Source organism: Oryzias latipes, chromosome 7, assembly GCF_053564925.1.
Source record: "Oryzias latipes strain Hd-rR chromosome 7, Olatipes_Hd-rR_3.1".
Classification (NCBI taxonomy): Eukaryota; Metazoa; Chordata; class Actinopteri; order Beloniformes; family Adrianichthyidae; genus Oryzias; species Oryzias latipes.
In genome coordinates, this window is record NC_136243.1 from 24328633 (window position 1) to 24344544 (window position 15912).

Here is a 15912-nt window from a genome sequence, read left to right on the forward strand (position 1 = left end):
TTACTGCATTGTATGTTTTATTTTCACTGGGTTTATAATGCAGTCCAAGTACTCAGCAACTATTTGCTGTATTTAGTTAGTTCCATTTGTACAATTTATTCTTGGAATCTCGAAAATTTGTTTCAGCACATAACTGCATAAAAAGGTATCGTGACATTACAGAGTATAGATTGCTGCAATTAAATTGCACATACATGGAGCAGATTTGACTTTAAACCTTTTACATTTGAGAGATTTTTAGAGATCAAAGTAAAAGGACAAACTTTGCTATTTGCTTTTAAAGCCGTAGTGGTGCATGGTAGGTCATTGCTATTACAAAATATCTGTTTGAAATAATCAGTAACAATTCAATCCAATCATCTGCATTCCACGATTTTATTTATTCATTTCATAAATTCTAAACGAAAAATTCACTTAATGCCGATTTTTTAACCTTTTTTACTCTTAGTTAAGTAAACATTTTTGGATGATCTCCAACTTTGCATAACATTTCCCATGCCTGCAAATTTCCTTGTCTTCTATTGTTCCCCCCGCCACTCCCTTTACTTATACTCACCTCCCTCTTCGGTCATGAAGGGCACCGTCTCAGAATAAGGTCCTTCTCCCTTGTTGTTGAAAACAGTGACAGCCAGATCATACTTTGAAAATGGTCTGAGATTACTGATGACCTTCCTCTCTTCATTAGGTTCAGTTTTTTCCACTATAGTGTTCTCACTATCTGTGGATCCATGACCATGATGAAATCTGTAACCCTTCCAGGTCAGGTGTATCTGATACCAAAAAAATACAAAAAGTTTAAAATAGTTTTTTCTTGTTTATCTGAGCACTTTATGCCGTTGCATGAAATGAGCTTGATGTTGACGTACAGGCTTCCTTAAAGAAGTACTAAAATAAAATAGTTAAATAGCTAAAGAGGCTTTTTTAGGCCAAGCTCTGGGCACATAAATATCCATGTTTACACAAAAAAATCCGAAAATCCATTGATGATGTTTTCACCTTGTATCCAAGCAGGTGTCCTCTGACTTTCTCTTTATCAATAGGTGCCCATCTCGCTTCAACTGTAGTGCTGTTTTTCAGATCAATTCCTACAACCAATGGACCCTCAAGTGGAACTGAAAAAAATAGTTTTTATGACAAACATCAAGGTCAAATTTTCTCCACCAAAGTAAAATAAATCAATTGACAAACAGTTACCGTCTTCCCCTGAATACACTATGACAGGGTCTGGCTCAGGTCCATCTCCCTTCTCATTGGCAGCCTGAACTTTGACTTCAAATGCCGCAAAACTGCCGACATCGCCAAAATCAACAAGCGGTACTTTTGTTATGTTTTCGTGCCATATAGGCCCGCTGCCCACTGCTCGCCTCCACATCACCTTATAGTGAAAGTCAGGGCCATTGAATTCATGTTTTTCCATTTCCTGTAATAAGAACAAAGTCAGACCGTCAAACAGAATTTCAGTTTTAGCAACCTATTGAGAGATGCTTTGAATCACAATAGATTACGTACCTTCCAGGCAATGACCAAAGTGTTTGGATGTACAGACTCACTCCTGACATTCTCTGGGTTTTTGTCTGGAGCTGTATAAGGTAAAAAAGACAATGTGCGGTTATTATGGGTTTACTACAAAAGAGTGAACAGGTTCAGGTAAAAAGTAAAAAGAAAAGTCTCAACCTTCAGCACTTGTGTTGTAGATGTCAGATGGTTGGCTTGGGCCGCTATTGCCAACTTCATTGATGGCACTGATCCGGAACTTGTAAGACATGTACGGCCGCAGTGAAAGGACGGCATGGTCCTTGTTGCTTTTGACTTTCTTCAGCTTTTGCCAACCTCTTTCCTTTAAATTTTGATCTTCAAACTCGATCACATAATCTGCAGCAGAAAATTTAACAGCGAGTTAAAAAAAAGTAATTAAAACACACACAAAAAATATTTAAAGACCCACTCTGATGAAAATCATGTTTTTAACATATTCTTGTGGCATTTCTCTGATGAGGGAGTACATTTATAAATAAAACTAATCATAAAACTGCATTTCTCCGTATTTCTTAATTCAAATCTTTCAGGAGCAGACATAAAATGCAGTTAGAAAAAGATTGTAGTTTTGACGTAAAAGCTACAATCAGCACGCCACAAGCTCCCTGCTGCATTCCATCCACTGGCAGACAAATAGATCTTTTTTTTCCTTGTCAGAGCTGCTATCTGGATCAAAACTGCATGGCTGGATAGCTCTGATACCATTTTTGTTGTTCCGGTAATGTTAGGTTGGGGTGTGAGGGGCTATAAGCGGGTGGGATAGCACGTAAACAGAGATCTTTTTGAGGGGAAGAGGGGGTGGGGTTGCTCCATGCCAACGATTCCACCCACAACTCAGAGGTGAATTTCTAATGGACAATCTTTGTAAAGCGACAGATTTTTCTATTTTGGCTAAAAACAGCATAATTATAGTAAAAAGACCACTGAGAATGCTTTGAAAGTAACTCAAAAGATGAGCGGAGTGGGTCTTTCACTAAGGCAAAGACAGAGACACTAAATATTTAGTTCATACAGTAAGGTTGTTTAACTTTTTAAAATCATCAGTTGAGTCTAAAAGCTCATTGTTAAGAGCTCAGAATTTAGTTAAACCTGTCTTGTCGTTTATCATAGTCTTGTTTGTACACTGAAGCAACCAGTTGAGTTGGTTAAATAACTCTTTCTTTGATTTTTGTTTTGTCTCACAGGAATCAGTCACATGTTTTAAACCACAAGACTTATAATCAATAAGACTTATGAGCCAAATTTTCTATGCATTAAGCCTAGATATCTGACATAAAGTTATGATAATCCTCAGCAATTTTAGCTGTTGTAAGTTATACAGTTAATTATATTGGATAGAGAAGTAATCTGTAAAATCAGCTGCACTAACATCTTAAAAGAGACAATAAACCCATTGCAAACCCCATAAATCCAAAAATAATTCTTTTTAAACAACCAAACAGAGCAATATTGTAGAGGATCTGAATGTGTGTGTGTCCCTATACTGAACCTTTCACAGGGCTGTTGTGGTCATCTCCAGGAGTCCATCTGAGTGTGACAACACGACTGTCAGGATCAGCGAGCAGAAGGCGACTGGGAGGGTCGGGGCGATCTTAAATAATACAAAAAATCTGGGTGATTTAAATTATCTGTAAGATTTACTCTTCATTCACTCATCAGTTGATAAACGGTAACTATTTAAAGCCTGCAATCTTACCAATTAAAGTAAGAGTGCCGTCGGCTTTAGCCATGTCCAGGCTAGTGATGACTTCACAGGTGTACACCCCTTCATCATCTGCATTCACATCAGCTATTATGAGGTCTGATTCATCAAATGTGTACCTTGAAAAGAAAAACAGCATTTTTTTCCTATTCCATTTTATTGCTTCTATAACTCACAGTAGTTACTAAGATGCCTTCTTCCTCTTTAAACCATTTTACAAATTTGTCTGAAAAAATAAAAATTACACAAATAAGTTGATCAATAGTAAAAAGAAACAGTTTTGATTATTTGTTTCTGGCTCTGTGCAATAAAAAAAGGCTATGTTTAGCAAACAAAACAATAATGTTTGGCCTCTGCCATTTAGGTTCAGTCTCACTTTTCATCGCTGATGGATTCCTGAAGCTTCTGATTGTCTTTCCTCCACTGAATTTGAGGGTCTCTAAAATGGGGATCGACAAGGGCTTTACATGTGAAGACTGCGCTGGTTCCAGGCTGCGCCTTCAGGTCCTGTGGCATAGACAGGATCACGGTTCTGTCTGGAGGGGAATCAAGGTCACAAGGTAAGACAGCTCCCCCCCTGAAAAAATCAAAAGTTGCTTGTGGGTATGTGTGTCTCACTCACTGAAAACTTCCAGTTCGGCAGTGATTGACAAGTTGCTGTTCTGCACATTGCAGTTATAGAGCCCCTTATCATCGAGGGTGACATTGGCGATCTCAAGAGCCCCACTGGTGAGCAGGTTAACTCTTGGTTCAGCGAGAAGCAAAGACCCCTCTCTTTCCCTGGAAAAAACACGGAGCAAAAAAAAAAAAATTTTAATTATGGATGCCCGCTTCACCAAAAGAGTACATTCACAGCAGCACGTGAAGCCAAAAGCTTTTAATTTGTTAATGTATGGTTACCTATGAAAAAGCATTATCTTTAAACCACATTAGGACAGTTAGCACCACAGAAAGCGACCTGCCTTACCATGTGACTTTAGGTTTAGGAGAACCAAAGGTTTCACACTGCAGTAAAGCCCTCTGACCTTCTATATGTGAATAGATTTCCCCGTCTTTAGTGAGAATTTGAGGGGGCAGATCTGAAAACAAAATAAAAAACATTTACATGTGTAATAAACCCAAAGGTAAATTCAAAGGAGGTTAGTGGCTTTCGGAGAACACTCACTGATGACGTAGACATGCGTGTTGGTGAAGATGGTTCCATGTTTGTTGGAGGCCAGGCACTGGTAGACGGCAGTGTCTTCAAACACCACATGCTCAAGTATAAGTGACCCACTCTCCACCCTGATACGCTTAGAGTTTTCTGTTGAACGTAAACACTGTCAGCGCCTTTTGAGAAGCCCATGAAATGTTTTTTAAATGATTTTCTAACCTGGAAGGCGGGCCCCGTTGACGGTCCAGCGGATGGTAGGAGAGGGGGTGCCGTCTGCCTGGCAATCTAATCTGACAGTCTCACCTGCAGCGTACAGCTGACTAACTGGCTCTTTGATCCAATAAGGAGCAGCTTTAAAGGAAAAAAACATAGCATATAACATTTGCCAAGCATTGAATATCTAAACCACAACTAAATATGAAAGAATGAAAGTAAAAATATGATCAAGATCAAGCTCTATGTTCCATATGTTGCTCATCAACCACAGGATTACAGAAGTCAAAAAATGTACAGAAGTTAACAATGTCACATAGTATATATACTATTTTTTCTTTAGTATAAGCTCAACTTCATGATATGATTCTAAAGTTTTGTCCTTTATGTACTTTATGTTTTTAAAAAAAGTCCCTGATCTGACTGGATGTGCTTGTGACCCTTGTGCTATTCTAGGCACTTTAACGTTGGGAGTGTCATCTAGACCAGTGTTTTTCAACCAGTGTGCCGCGGCACACTAGCGTGGGAGATGGTCAAGTGTGCCGTGGGAAATTGCCCTCATTAACTGATTTAACAACATTTTCCATCTCCAGGATTTCAGTTCTTTGTTCATCCCTACAGGCCCTGATAAAACACTAAGAAATTGGGAATATGAAAGATTGTAAAATACTTTTTTCTTTGTGTTTATTTGATTCTATTAAATACATTTTGATAAGAATGACGGTACCGTGATTTAGCCGCAGCTTCAGCTGTGTTAGGAAAAGTTTCGCCCCTTTAACTGTCTCCACCAATCATTCTTGGGATCTTAATCACATGTCATCAGTCTGACCAATCAGAAGTGGTTAAAGTTTCACTTCCTTGTTCAGAATTCTGCTGAAAAAGTCGTTCAGTTCTAAGAAAAATACCAGCTAAAGCTCGTCTTTAGCGGTGTAGTTTTCCACAGAATCCGATGTCAGACCGTGGAACAAATGAACAAAACAATGAAGCTCAGAGACGCGAGTCTGTCTGCGTTCGGCGGATTAATGAACTACATCTCCCATGATGCACTGGGTCAAAGTGACAGTGTGAGCGTCTGGGCGCACGACTCTCTCCTCTTAACGTCGTGAAACCACAATGACCACAAATCAAACAGTTTTTAAATCCTTTAACTTAACTTTTATTACATCTTAAAAAAAACAGGTGCAGCTTCCAGCTTTTTCTGCCACAATTATCACAAAAATGCATGTGAGATCATGGAGGGACTGTTGATCAATACTACGACGGAGTATTAGGGCCACAAAAAAAAAAAAAATTAGAGCCACCAAAAAAAAAAAAAGTAAAATTACGAGATTTTATCTCGTAAATTTAGGAGATAAAAACTCGTAAATTTACGACTTTTTATGTCATAAATTTACGACTTCAAATCTCATAAATTTACGAGAAAAAAGTCGTAGATTAAGGAAAAAACACCGAAGTTGTCCGTTTATCGGAACCTAGCTTGAAGATGAAGTATGTGGAGCCTTTTGTGAAGCTTCATTTCCGGATTATTATAGGTGTAAAACAAAGAGATTCTGAACCTTTTGGCGACTCAAAATCAGATTATTTTCCGTGTAGCAGTCTTTCCGGGGTTCAGTGTCAGTAAAGCGGAGTTTAATATATAAAATAAGGAGCTCAGAGACACGTTTGGGTGTAGACAATCGCTGCAGCCTTTATTCTCCTTTTCATTCACATATCCTGAAGTTCATTTGTCTCATTACGTCATGAACCTGTCATCCCAACACCAATGCGGAAGTAAACAGTCTTACAAACGCCCCCTCCTGCAGATGAAATGTCCCGTTTCAGCATAAAACAATAAAGAGGAATGAAAATAGTGTTTTATATTGGCTTTGGAACGTTGAAAATGCCAAAAAAAAAAAAAGTGCTTCTCCTTTTGTGTGACGGAAGCGTCACACAAACGTAGAGTCTTGTCTTTGGTGGAGGAAGAAAGGATTCAAGCAAACAGCTGCAGGGACACCGACGACGGCTTCATCGGGCTGCAGAGATCCTGCAAACCAACCATCAATAAATAAAACTTTAATGAATCGTAAATCAAACAAATGACCTTCCAGACATTTGGAACGTTATCAATAAACATTCAGCTCACCTGTTCAACAAAGTTTAGTCGGTCTTCTCTGCGGCTGCACGGCGTTCACCTGCTGCTCTGCATGCTAACTTCCACTGTAATCTCCTAAAATTACGAGTTTTTTTCTCCTAAATTTACGAGTTTTTATCTCCTAAATTTACGAGTTTTTATCTCCTAAATTTACGAGATAAAATCTCGTAATTTTACTTTTTTTTTTTTTTTTGGTGGCTCTAATTTTTTTTTTTTTTTGTGGCCCTAATACTCCGTCGTACAATACAGACCGAGTTTCTCCTTTTTTTTTTTTTTTGAATGCCGCCGGTGTGCCGCGGGATTTTTGTCAAGGTTGAAGTGTGCCGTGGCTTAAAAAGGTTGAAAAACACTGATCTAGACACACTAGACAGTGCTCTGAACCTTTTTTCTTCAGTGATTTGTGATGTTCACTGGTGTCCATGGATTACATGAAATCTTTCCCCCTCTATCTTTTTTTTTATACATCGTATTTATCCCATGAAGGGAAATTCTTTCTCCCCATTTGACCCATCCTCTTGGGGAGCGGTGAGCTGCAGCTGAAGCCACGCTCAGGAGGCGGTAGCGTTGGTGATCTTGCCTAAGGACCCTCACTGGGTGATGTTAATTGCTCGCCATTGATATGGTAATTGCCCCCAGTACCATTGCTCATTCCCCTCCGGTAATCAAACCCTGGTTTCCTGCATGGTAGCTTCCCACCTTACCAATCGAGCTACCCAGCCGCTCAACCGAGCTACCCAGCCACTCATCCGCCTTTGTCATGGGAGGGAGAACACATCAATGTAAGGGTGGGGTCATCTAAGATAGCACAAGGGTTAAGAAAACTCCTCTTGGTTTAGTCAGTACTTTTAACTCTTTAATACTGTATTTTAGTCCAACTCCAATCATCTTTAGATCTATTTTACACATAGTGTTCCTAGAAGTTTTTAATCATGATGATGCCTTAATTTAAGCAAAAATCAAAAGATTGGTGTCATTTTTTATAGTTTCTGCTGAGTTCATTAGAAATGTGTTGTGGGTGGAACTGTTGGGGTGAAGTAAGCTAGCCCCTATTTTCCATCATCCATCTCTTTACACGTTCTCTTGCTAGCTTACAGTCCCTCACAACTCCAATCTAACATTAACGGTGCAACGAATAAAGTGTGCAGTATTGTCGCCAATCAGCCGTACAGTTTGGAACCAGATGCCAGATCAGACGAGGAAAACAAAGACGTACACGGATCTATTTGTCTACAAGTGGATGCATCAGAATGGATGAATCCTGCAGCTACAATCTTTTTTCAACTGCATTTTTTTGTCGGCTTCTGATTCACAACAATCTGAATAAAGAGATATTTAGAAATGCAATTTTAAGTTTAATTAAAATTGCATTATTATGACAAAAAGGCCATAAGTTACACCAAAAGCACAATTTTCATTGGAGTGGGTATTTAAGATTCCCAGGTTATTGCTTTGCTTTCATAAATGCTATAAATGCATTCAAGATCTCAATATTTTTTTTGAGTTGTAGTTCAAATTTACTGTACCACAGCATTCATTGGAACAACCTAAGATTAAGTCAAAAGAGAACACTAAAAAGCAGAGACTGTTGATTCTCTAATTTACTTCCCATGCCGCTGTCTGTGTGTTTTTGTGGCTCTGTGTGTTTGACAGAGAGTAATACACACCTTCCACAGTCAACATGAAAGTGTGTTTGGCTTTCCCCTGGGTGTTGTCAGCTATGCACTGGTACTCTCCCCCGTCACTTTCAGAGACATTAAGGAAGCGTAGGCGGTGGTTAAAAGACTCTTTGACAGTCCGGGATTCCGAAAGCTCGCCGTCTTTCCTCAACCACGTCACTCGAGGGGTTGGACTGAGGACAAAAGTGAAGATGTGCAGGGAGTGAAGAAGAATATGCATAGAGAAGGGCAAATTTGTTGTTTTATGTAACAAACCTGAATTATGTAAAGAATAGATTGTAAATACATTACGTGGGGTTGGAAAGTAACAGAAATGAAAGAAAGATGAGTGGTAGATTTTAAAAGGTAGCCTTTATTCCTTGACTCACAGGCCTTGTGCGATGCACTCCAGATCAAGGGTCTGGCCCCTGAGGGCGAGGTACGTGCTCGAGGATCCAGTCGGAGTCACCATCTGAGGTCTCCGATTGTGCACTATAGAATTAGCTGGACACGGGAAAGACAAAGCAGAACTCATACATATTTATGAGTAATTTTCCAATTGCTGTGCTGCTGATAATGCAACTACTTTAGAAAAACCCTCATTCTCCTACAGGGTGTGGAGCAGACAGGAAGGGGGTTGAATGGGTGGGGGGAGGTTCATCTCTCCCACAAAAAATAAAGACACAGACAGAGGTCTCATGTCAACATGTGCTTGTGTTTCTAACCACTGGTTGGGCCACAGATGGCGGCAGCCCTCTCTCAGCATGAGTCGTATCTCATTAGCCTTGGGCTAAGAGGGTGATGGATCCCACAAAAGCAATGGGACATCCACCAGATACTGCTATTACTGCTTTGGTCAGCACAACACGCTACTGCATGGGGATGAGGTGACTTTGATTTAACTAAGGGGCGTCATAACATGCTTCTCATGCCAATTTAATACAAATCTTAGCATGAAGTGTTTGTAGATAAAAAAACTCTGTGAGGCTGTAGCTGCATCTCAATGGACAGCTAAGATGAATAAAATCTGAACTTTCTGAAATTTTTTAATAATATTTACAAAGATTTTGTGGTTACATCTTCATTTTAGTCTGATCACTGAATTTGATTTCCAAGAACTTTGCTTTAAAGAAAGAAACATTGTTTCTTTTTAGATTGAATTTAAAGTAATTAGATGGAGGAAGAAGATTGTGTACATCATTGGTTATTGCAGTAAAGTAATGCCAAACTGATAAAAGATCATTTTGTTAAACAACAATGTAATTTGGGGCAGCTGTGGTGCAGAGGGAGAGTGGTTGATCTATGATCAGAAGATCACAGTTATGCTTGCTGCCCTGCCTGCCCATGTGTTGAAGTTTCCTTAGGCAAGACACTGAACCCCACTGCTCCTGTGGTTACAGGATGGCGCCAGTGTCCGGCACCACTGTGAATGTGTGTGAAAAGTGGACTGTGACTGTAAAGCACTTTGGGCCTTCTAAGAAGGTAGTAAGTGCTGTATAATTATATGCCATTTATCATATAATTGTCCTATATTTATGCTTTTTTTTCTATTCAATTACTCAATACTACTGTCAGTTTTACGCTTTTAATCTGGGCATTCACTTTTCTTTGATCGACAGAGAGGTTACCAATATTTTTATCCTTGTTTACATTTTAAATGTGCAAAGTTCATTTTAAAACTGACCAAAAGTAAATATAAAAAAATAATTTTCAGCTCTGTAACTGATTCTATCTCAATTAAATGTTCCTTGAACAAACACTGAAGAGTCTGAGGATTCATGATGCCACTCATTTGTTTAGCATATTCAAGGATGAAAACACTCCAGGAACTTTTTAGGCATTGTCTTCTTCACACATAGTTTGTAAAATAAACTGTAGCCCCAAACCTGCTGAACTCTTGGCTTCATAACTTCTTTGTGTAAATCTTTCAAACAATGTTTAAAACATTTCCCACCATCAACACTTTAGTCTTGGTTATATTGATCTTTAACAGAACTTACAGGGTTTGACCTCAAGGGTAAAGGGGTCTTTTGTCAGAATCGTGCGCGTTTCCATGTACTGGAGGTTGCAAATGTAGTCATCCCTGGAGTCGGTGGTCTTCAGATTAGCAAAGTATAGGTTGCCGTCCTTTCCCACCATCACACGATCACTTAGCTCAATGTGACGTAATTCTAAAGAAAATACATTAAAGAATAAAATAAATAATTGCAATTGGATAAAACAGTGGGATGAAAAAGTAATGAAAAAAATCCAACTGCTAACAGAAAGGCTAAAAGAGCAATGTTCTTGTCTACATATGGTATTTAAAAACAGATACAAGTATGTATACTCCAAATCCTACATAGCAGACATTAATGGAAACGTTTTACAAATATAAATTTGACTCCCCTATTTTCCTGTGAAAGTATCAAACAAAAAAAAAAGTTTATGAGATCTGAGGATCAGTTTCAGTAAGGAGACAGAAAGTATCTCATGGAAATAGGACTGGAAAGATGATCCACTCACTCCAGTCCATCCAGTGGATGACGGGCACCATGGAGCTCTTTGGAGGATTACACTTTAGCGTCATATTGGATCCCTCAGTGGCCCTAAAAATGGAATCTTTTTCTTTCTGCAGAGAAGGTAGACCTAAAAGGAGGTGAACAAAGAAACAAGAGCACAACAGGTAAAAACACAGAAAGATCTTTATGGCAAAATATTTTAAACAAACAGAGCAGAGGATGAGAAGTTTGTTAGAAAGTTTTCCACAGGAGTAACTTTAACAAAGATGTCCAGTTTCTGTTTCTTTTATGTTTTTGCTGTGATGTGTGACTCATGTGTAAATGCCCTCTCTTTCTCCTCCCCACTGAACCATTGTTAATAACCCCACAGGAGCTGTTGAAGAGTGCTTCACATGACATCAACTCAAGAGTGTTTCTGGGGAAACTGTTGTCAGGGAAACAGTGAAGGAAGGAGGTTGCCCAGGAGAGAGCCAGCCACACAGGTGCATGGATATTCATAGGTGCTCTTTACTTTTCCCCAGGGTTTGCACACCAGTTTATAGATCTGCTGCTTCATATTAATATGTAAAAATGAGGTCTAAGCTTCAGGGAAAAGGTTTATTCCCCCACCAGACTGATTTCTACAAACAAGAAAACAGCACCATGCAGCTTTTTTTTTAAATAACTTTAAAAATATACAACAGAAACCTGCAGTCTTGACCACAAAAATATTCACAGTGACTTACAAATATGATTTAATCTACATGTTTCATATGTGCTCAAACATGTGTTTGTCATGTTGTCTTAAAAAAAAGGAACTTAATTTTTCTCATAATAAATTCTCCTCAGGCTTTACCATCAATGCTGAGTGTGGCCTCTTTTGACATGGCTGTCCCCAGGTTGTTGGTTGCGTAGCAGACATATTTGCCTTGGTAGCTCTTCAGGTTGACCATGTTGCTACCATTGGATGCTTTGAATTCAAATGAGCCCGGGTGCTCTGAAACTTTCAGGTGCGGTTCACTGCGTGGGTCGAATTTGTGTCCGTCCTTTGTCCATGTGAAACTTCAACAAAGAAAAGAAAGGTCAGTATCATTGGCATTGCTGGCGGCTCCTTTGGGAATTAAAGTCACACAGTCCTGTCAATGTCCCTCACAGAAGTGCTTAATTAATGCAAGATTTTCCTGAATTTAAAGCCCCTAAAGAATGAATGAAGAAGTCACACATGGTGAACCAGCCACATTCCGGGTCCTTTGGAGTGTAATTGGGATGTTCATTCTTTCATTCACAATTAAAGTAATTTTTTATGTCAGAGCAGACAGACACTTTGAGGAAGATTTCCTCCAGGATTTAATCACATTTCTATCATCCTGAGGTTAGATCTGAGACTAAAGAGAATATACTTTCATGTTATACTAATTCAAAAAGGAGGATGACTCTCAGTTGTTCCAAAAAAGCACAGATAAGCTACATGCAGATTACCATGTGGGCACTCACCTGGGTTGAGGGTTTCCAGAGGCTTCGCAGCTCATGATGAACTCCTCTACACCAACAACTATGATGGTCTTTGGAGGATTAATGATCACAGGAGAACTATTGACTGAAAAGAACCAAAATCCCAATTAATACACCGTCATCACCCTCCAACCGCAAGCATTTTTTTAAAAAATGTCTGGTTTTAATAGCCATAAAAAAAAACTTCAAAGGTGCATATAAATCAAACAACAATGATGATTTGCACAGCCACTTTTTCCGGCAAATGGCACAGAAAAACAAACCAGCTGCTCATAAGTATTTTTAGTCAATATCATTTAAAAGACTCCCCAGGAGAAGAGATTACAGGGCAAGAAGAGGAGAAAAAGCAAGAGAGCAGGGAGAGAAAATAGGTTGGGATGAGTGGAAATTAATACAGTGTAATGTGTCACACTGTGGTCCCAGTGAGACCAAAACTCAGAAAAATGGAGGGAAGAATCTAAAGGGAAATTATGGCAAACACAAAGAATATGATGTTAGGACCACCTAAATTAATATTTTTGCCATTTATGTCCATGAAATATATAACAACTGCTATGACAAAAAAATAAAAACTTCTTAACTTATAATGAAATATGCTAAACATGCATATTTAAAAATGCTATTCTTATACATAAAAATATTGCCTGTAGTGTAGCAGTTTTCTTCTCATAACTATTTTCAATCAACCTGAAAAAAATAAAATAAAATAAAAATAGTAAAACTGTAAAGCCTTCTTGTTGAAGTAGGGATACAGCTAATGTTAGGTATGATTTTTAACTGGGCAGAGAGAAAAGTAGGACAACTGGAGGTCTACAGTGTGTGACAAAAAGGTGCTTAAGCCAGAGAGCTCTTGAGTGCACTTGGGGGAAGGATGAAAGTGCAGAGAGACAATGTGCAAAACAAAGAAGAAGAGAGCTGCAGGAGACAGAGATGGAGAAAAAAAAAAACAAGATGCGAGCTGGAGGAGATGTTGAAAGGAGGGAAGAGAGGGAAAAGAAAGAGAGTGGTGAAATTTAATGAAAGAATTCCCAATGATTGAGGAAATAAGCTTCTCTTCTCAGCTGATCAAATTGAAGTTTAGGCTTTAGGGGCCGCTCCATTATTGGCAAAGGAGAAGGAGGAGGAGAGGAAATGGTGCTTAGTGCTTTAACTCCTCTTTATTTCTTCATGTCTTTGATCTGACAGCCTTGCTGCATCCTTACAGACAGCTTTCTCTCCTCCTTGCTTTAAGAGAGCTATAACCTGGAGTATGGAGTCAGTAAAACACACTCCTGCAAAGATGAGCGGACATCTTTGCATCCCATGCATTCATAAAAAAGCACATTAGGATAAAACCCCAAATGCAAACTAATGCAAGATTCATGTGAGTGTTGAATCAGGAGTGTTTCAGTTGCATGATGGGGCATAATGTCTACAGGAAAATGGTTGTGTTTACAATGAGAACCAACATCAGATGCATTACCATGGCAAACACATCAATAAAGCTGAAAGCACTTACTATCACTTATGTGGTCTGTTAATCCATCGATTTGGCCGGAGCAGTAGCAGTAAAGGAAAACATTTCAGTTTATTTAGACAAATAGATATCAAGAAGGACACAAAAACAGGCGGACATTTAAAAGACAGAGCACATACAGCAAATTAATGGAATTTAAAATGTTTTCTAACTATGCATTGACTCATCCTCTTTATTGATCCTGATCACTGTCTCAGTAGGTCTAATCAACATGTCAGAGAGTCCCTAATTGAATGCAGGGAACATTTGACCCTTTCCATCTTTGCCCTGCTTCTTTTTCCTTCTCATCATCCTTCTCCCTTCAGACATGATGGCCTTCTCACCTCTGTGTGACCCTGATCTTGTAGATGAAAAGGATTGCTGCTTTTCATGAATTATCATAAAATGTCTGGGTTTAGGGGCCTTCATTAAGGCATATGGGAAAGAATTATAGGTTAAAGCACATTGTTTTTAGGTGTAACGCATGAACAACAACAGTAGCTCTTTCCCTCCACTGGAGCTTTGTGGGCGACTGCAGAGAGAGATGAAGATCAATTTCCCTGCAGGGCAGCAAGCTCAGCTTTATTTTTAATGCCAAGATATTGCACTGAAGAGATGGGACAGGGACTTAGGGGCAGAGAAAAGATTCACCATATTTTCACTGCTTTACTACCTTGTTTTTTGTTTTTTAAATATCTCCTCTAACAGATTGTGGTTTTCACCAAGAATTCAGATCAATAGAGAGACTAATCAATTTCTTGTGAGAGAACAATTTACAAAGTAATTAGACACACCACAAGACAAAGTGGGCGCCATCTAATGAAACCCCTGACAGTAGGATTTCCAGTTAAATATTCTCTATCCCTGAACATTGAGATTATTATGGGAGAAACGCATGTGGGTTCAGCCCATTTACCCTAATCATTCACGATTAAAGATCAATATCAGAGTGCTCTGATGAATTCACAGAGTAAATTACACAACACTTGGATCTTTGAACATTGAGCTTATGTTGGGAAATGTAATTTGAATCAGTACTCACAGTTGGAGGGTATTTGTATGACTGCTTGGTTATGTTGGGCACCAAAGCAAAGGAAGGTGAGGAAAGCAAGAGGGAGGTGGGAGGAGCGCTGCCCCCTACTGCAGACCTGCTGTTGCTGCATGCGAGCCATTGCTCACTGTCCCATCAAAGCCCCACCTGCTCACAGAAAATGCACACAGAGGCAGTTCCAAACGCACACACAGTCTGCGCACACACATAAACTCCAACCAAGCACGTGTCTTCTTGTGTGCCTGATTCTAAAGACGGTGGCTTTGTTTCATATGCTCTTGGTCCGTCTTGATCCCTGTCCCTTCTCCTTTGTAATCAGGTCCACGCCCTGCTGCACGTCTCCTGTCTAAAAGATAAAAAAAAAGAGATGGTGGTGGGAGGGGAACAAAGAAGGAGGGGGCAGAGACGCCATGTGTCAGAATGGTGGAAGATGTGCTGTGCACCATGTGGTCAAACCAGCAGACTGACCTTCTTTTACACACTATTTAAGAACGAACAATAAAGAAAGTCTTTACAAACGAAAGCCCAATAGAAAACCTGTCGTGCATGAACCCAGACAAACAAAACAACCACTCTTTGGTTTTACTGACATGATCAATGGCCCATATGGAAAGGCCAGTCGGCAGTCCAGATGGACAGAATACCATAACAAGAAGGGAGCAATGCATCCCAGAAGGGGCAAAACCAGCCAAACCCAGACTGGTGAAAATGTCACATATGATAATACAATAATAGTATAAAGACAATCTAACAATTGGCTGTTATTTAGACTGCAGGGCTACATTTTCTGTGCTCTTAGCATGCTTGGATGACATCACAGTGATAAAGACACGATAAAGATGCTATAACTCATGGTGAGTGAGGCAAACCACCCCTCCCAGGAGTCTATCCATTCTCCATCTGCACCATTGGAGAGGGTCTCCTCCGCAACAAGCAGCCTATCCTCCCCCGCGGCACCACGTGGCGCAGCCCGCTGACTGTTTA

General features: G+C 39.5%; 1 protein-coding gene across 2 annotated transcripts in view; it reads right to left on the reverse strand.

Annotated features, from left to right (window-relative positions):
- The window catches only part of l1cama (L1 cell adhesion molecule, paralog a), a 48613-nt gene that overhangs the window by 5508 nt on the left and 27193 nt on the right, over nt 1-15912 (reverse strand). For both annotated transcript variants that reach the window (XM_078950641.1, XM_011477073.4), the window contains exons 2-21: nt 14920-15274; nt 13881-13895; nt 12365-12467; nt 11727-11932; nt 10896-11018; nt 10391-10561; nt 8780-8894; nt 8400-8584; nt 4611-4742; nt 4404-4541; nt 4206-4317; nt 3861-4018; nt 3615-3774; nt 3233-3357; nt 3026-3127; nt 1675-1872; nt 1510-1580; nt 1195-1420; nt 997-1112; nt 557-770 (exon numbers count right to left, since the gene is read on the reverse strand). In XM_078950641.1, the coding sequence (XP_078806767.1) occupies nt 557-770; nt 997-1112; nt 1195-1420; nt 1510-1580; nt 1675-1872; nt 3026-3127; nt 3233-3357; nt 3615-3774; nt 3861-4018; nt 4206-4317; nt 4404-4541; nt 4611-4742; nt 8400-8584; nt 8780-8894; nt 10391-10561; nt 10896-11018; nt 11727-11932; nt 12365-12467; nt 13881-13895; nt 14920-15049 (2800 nt within the window). In that variant the 5' untranslated portion in view covers nt 15050-15274. The remainder of the gene's footprint in view (nt 1-556; nt 771-996; nt 1113-1194; nt 1421-1509; nt 1581-1674; nt 1873-3025; nt 3128-3232; nt 3358-3614; nt 3775-3860; nt 4019-4205; nt 4318-4403; nt 4542-4610; nt 4743-8399; nt 8585-8779; nt 8895-10390; nt 10562-10895; nt 11019-11726; nt 11933-12364; nt 12468-13880; nt 13896-14919; nt 15275-15912) is intronic.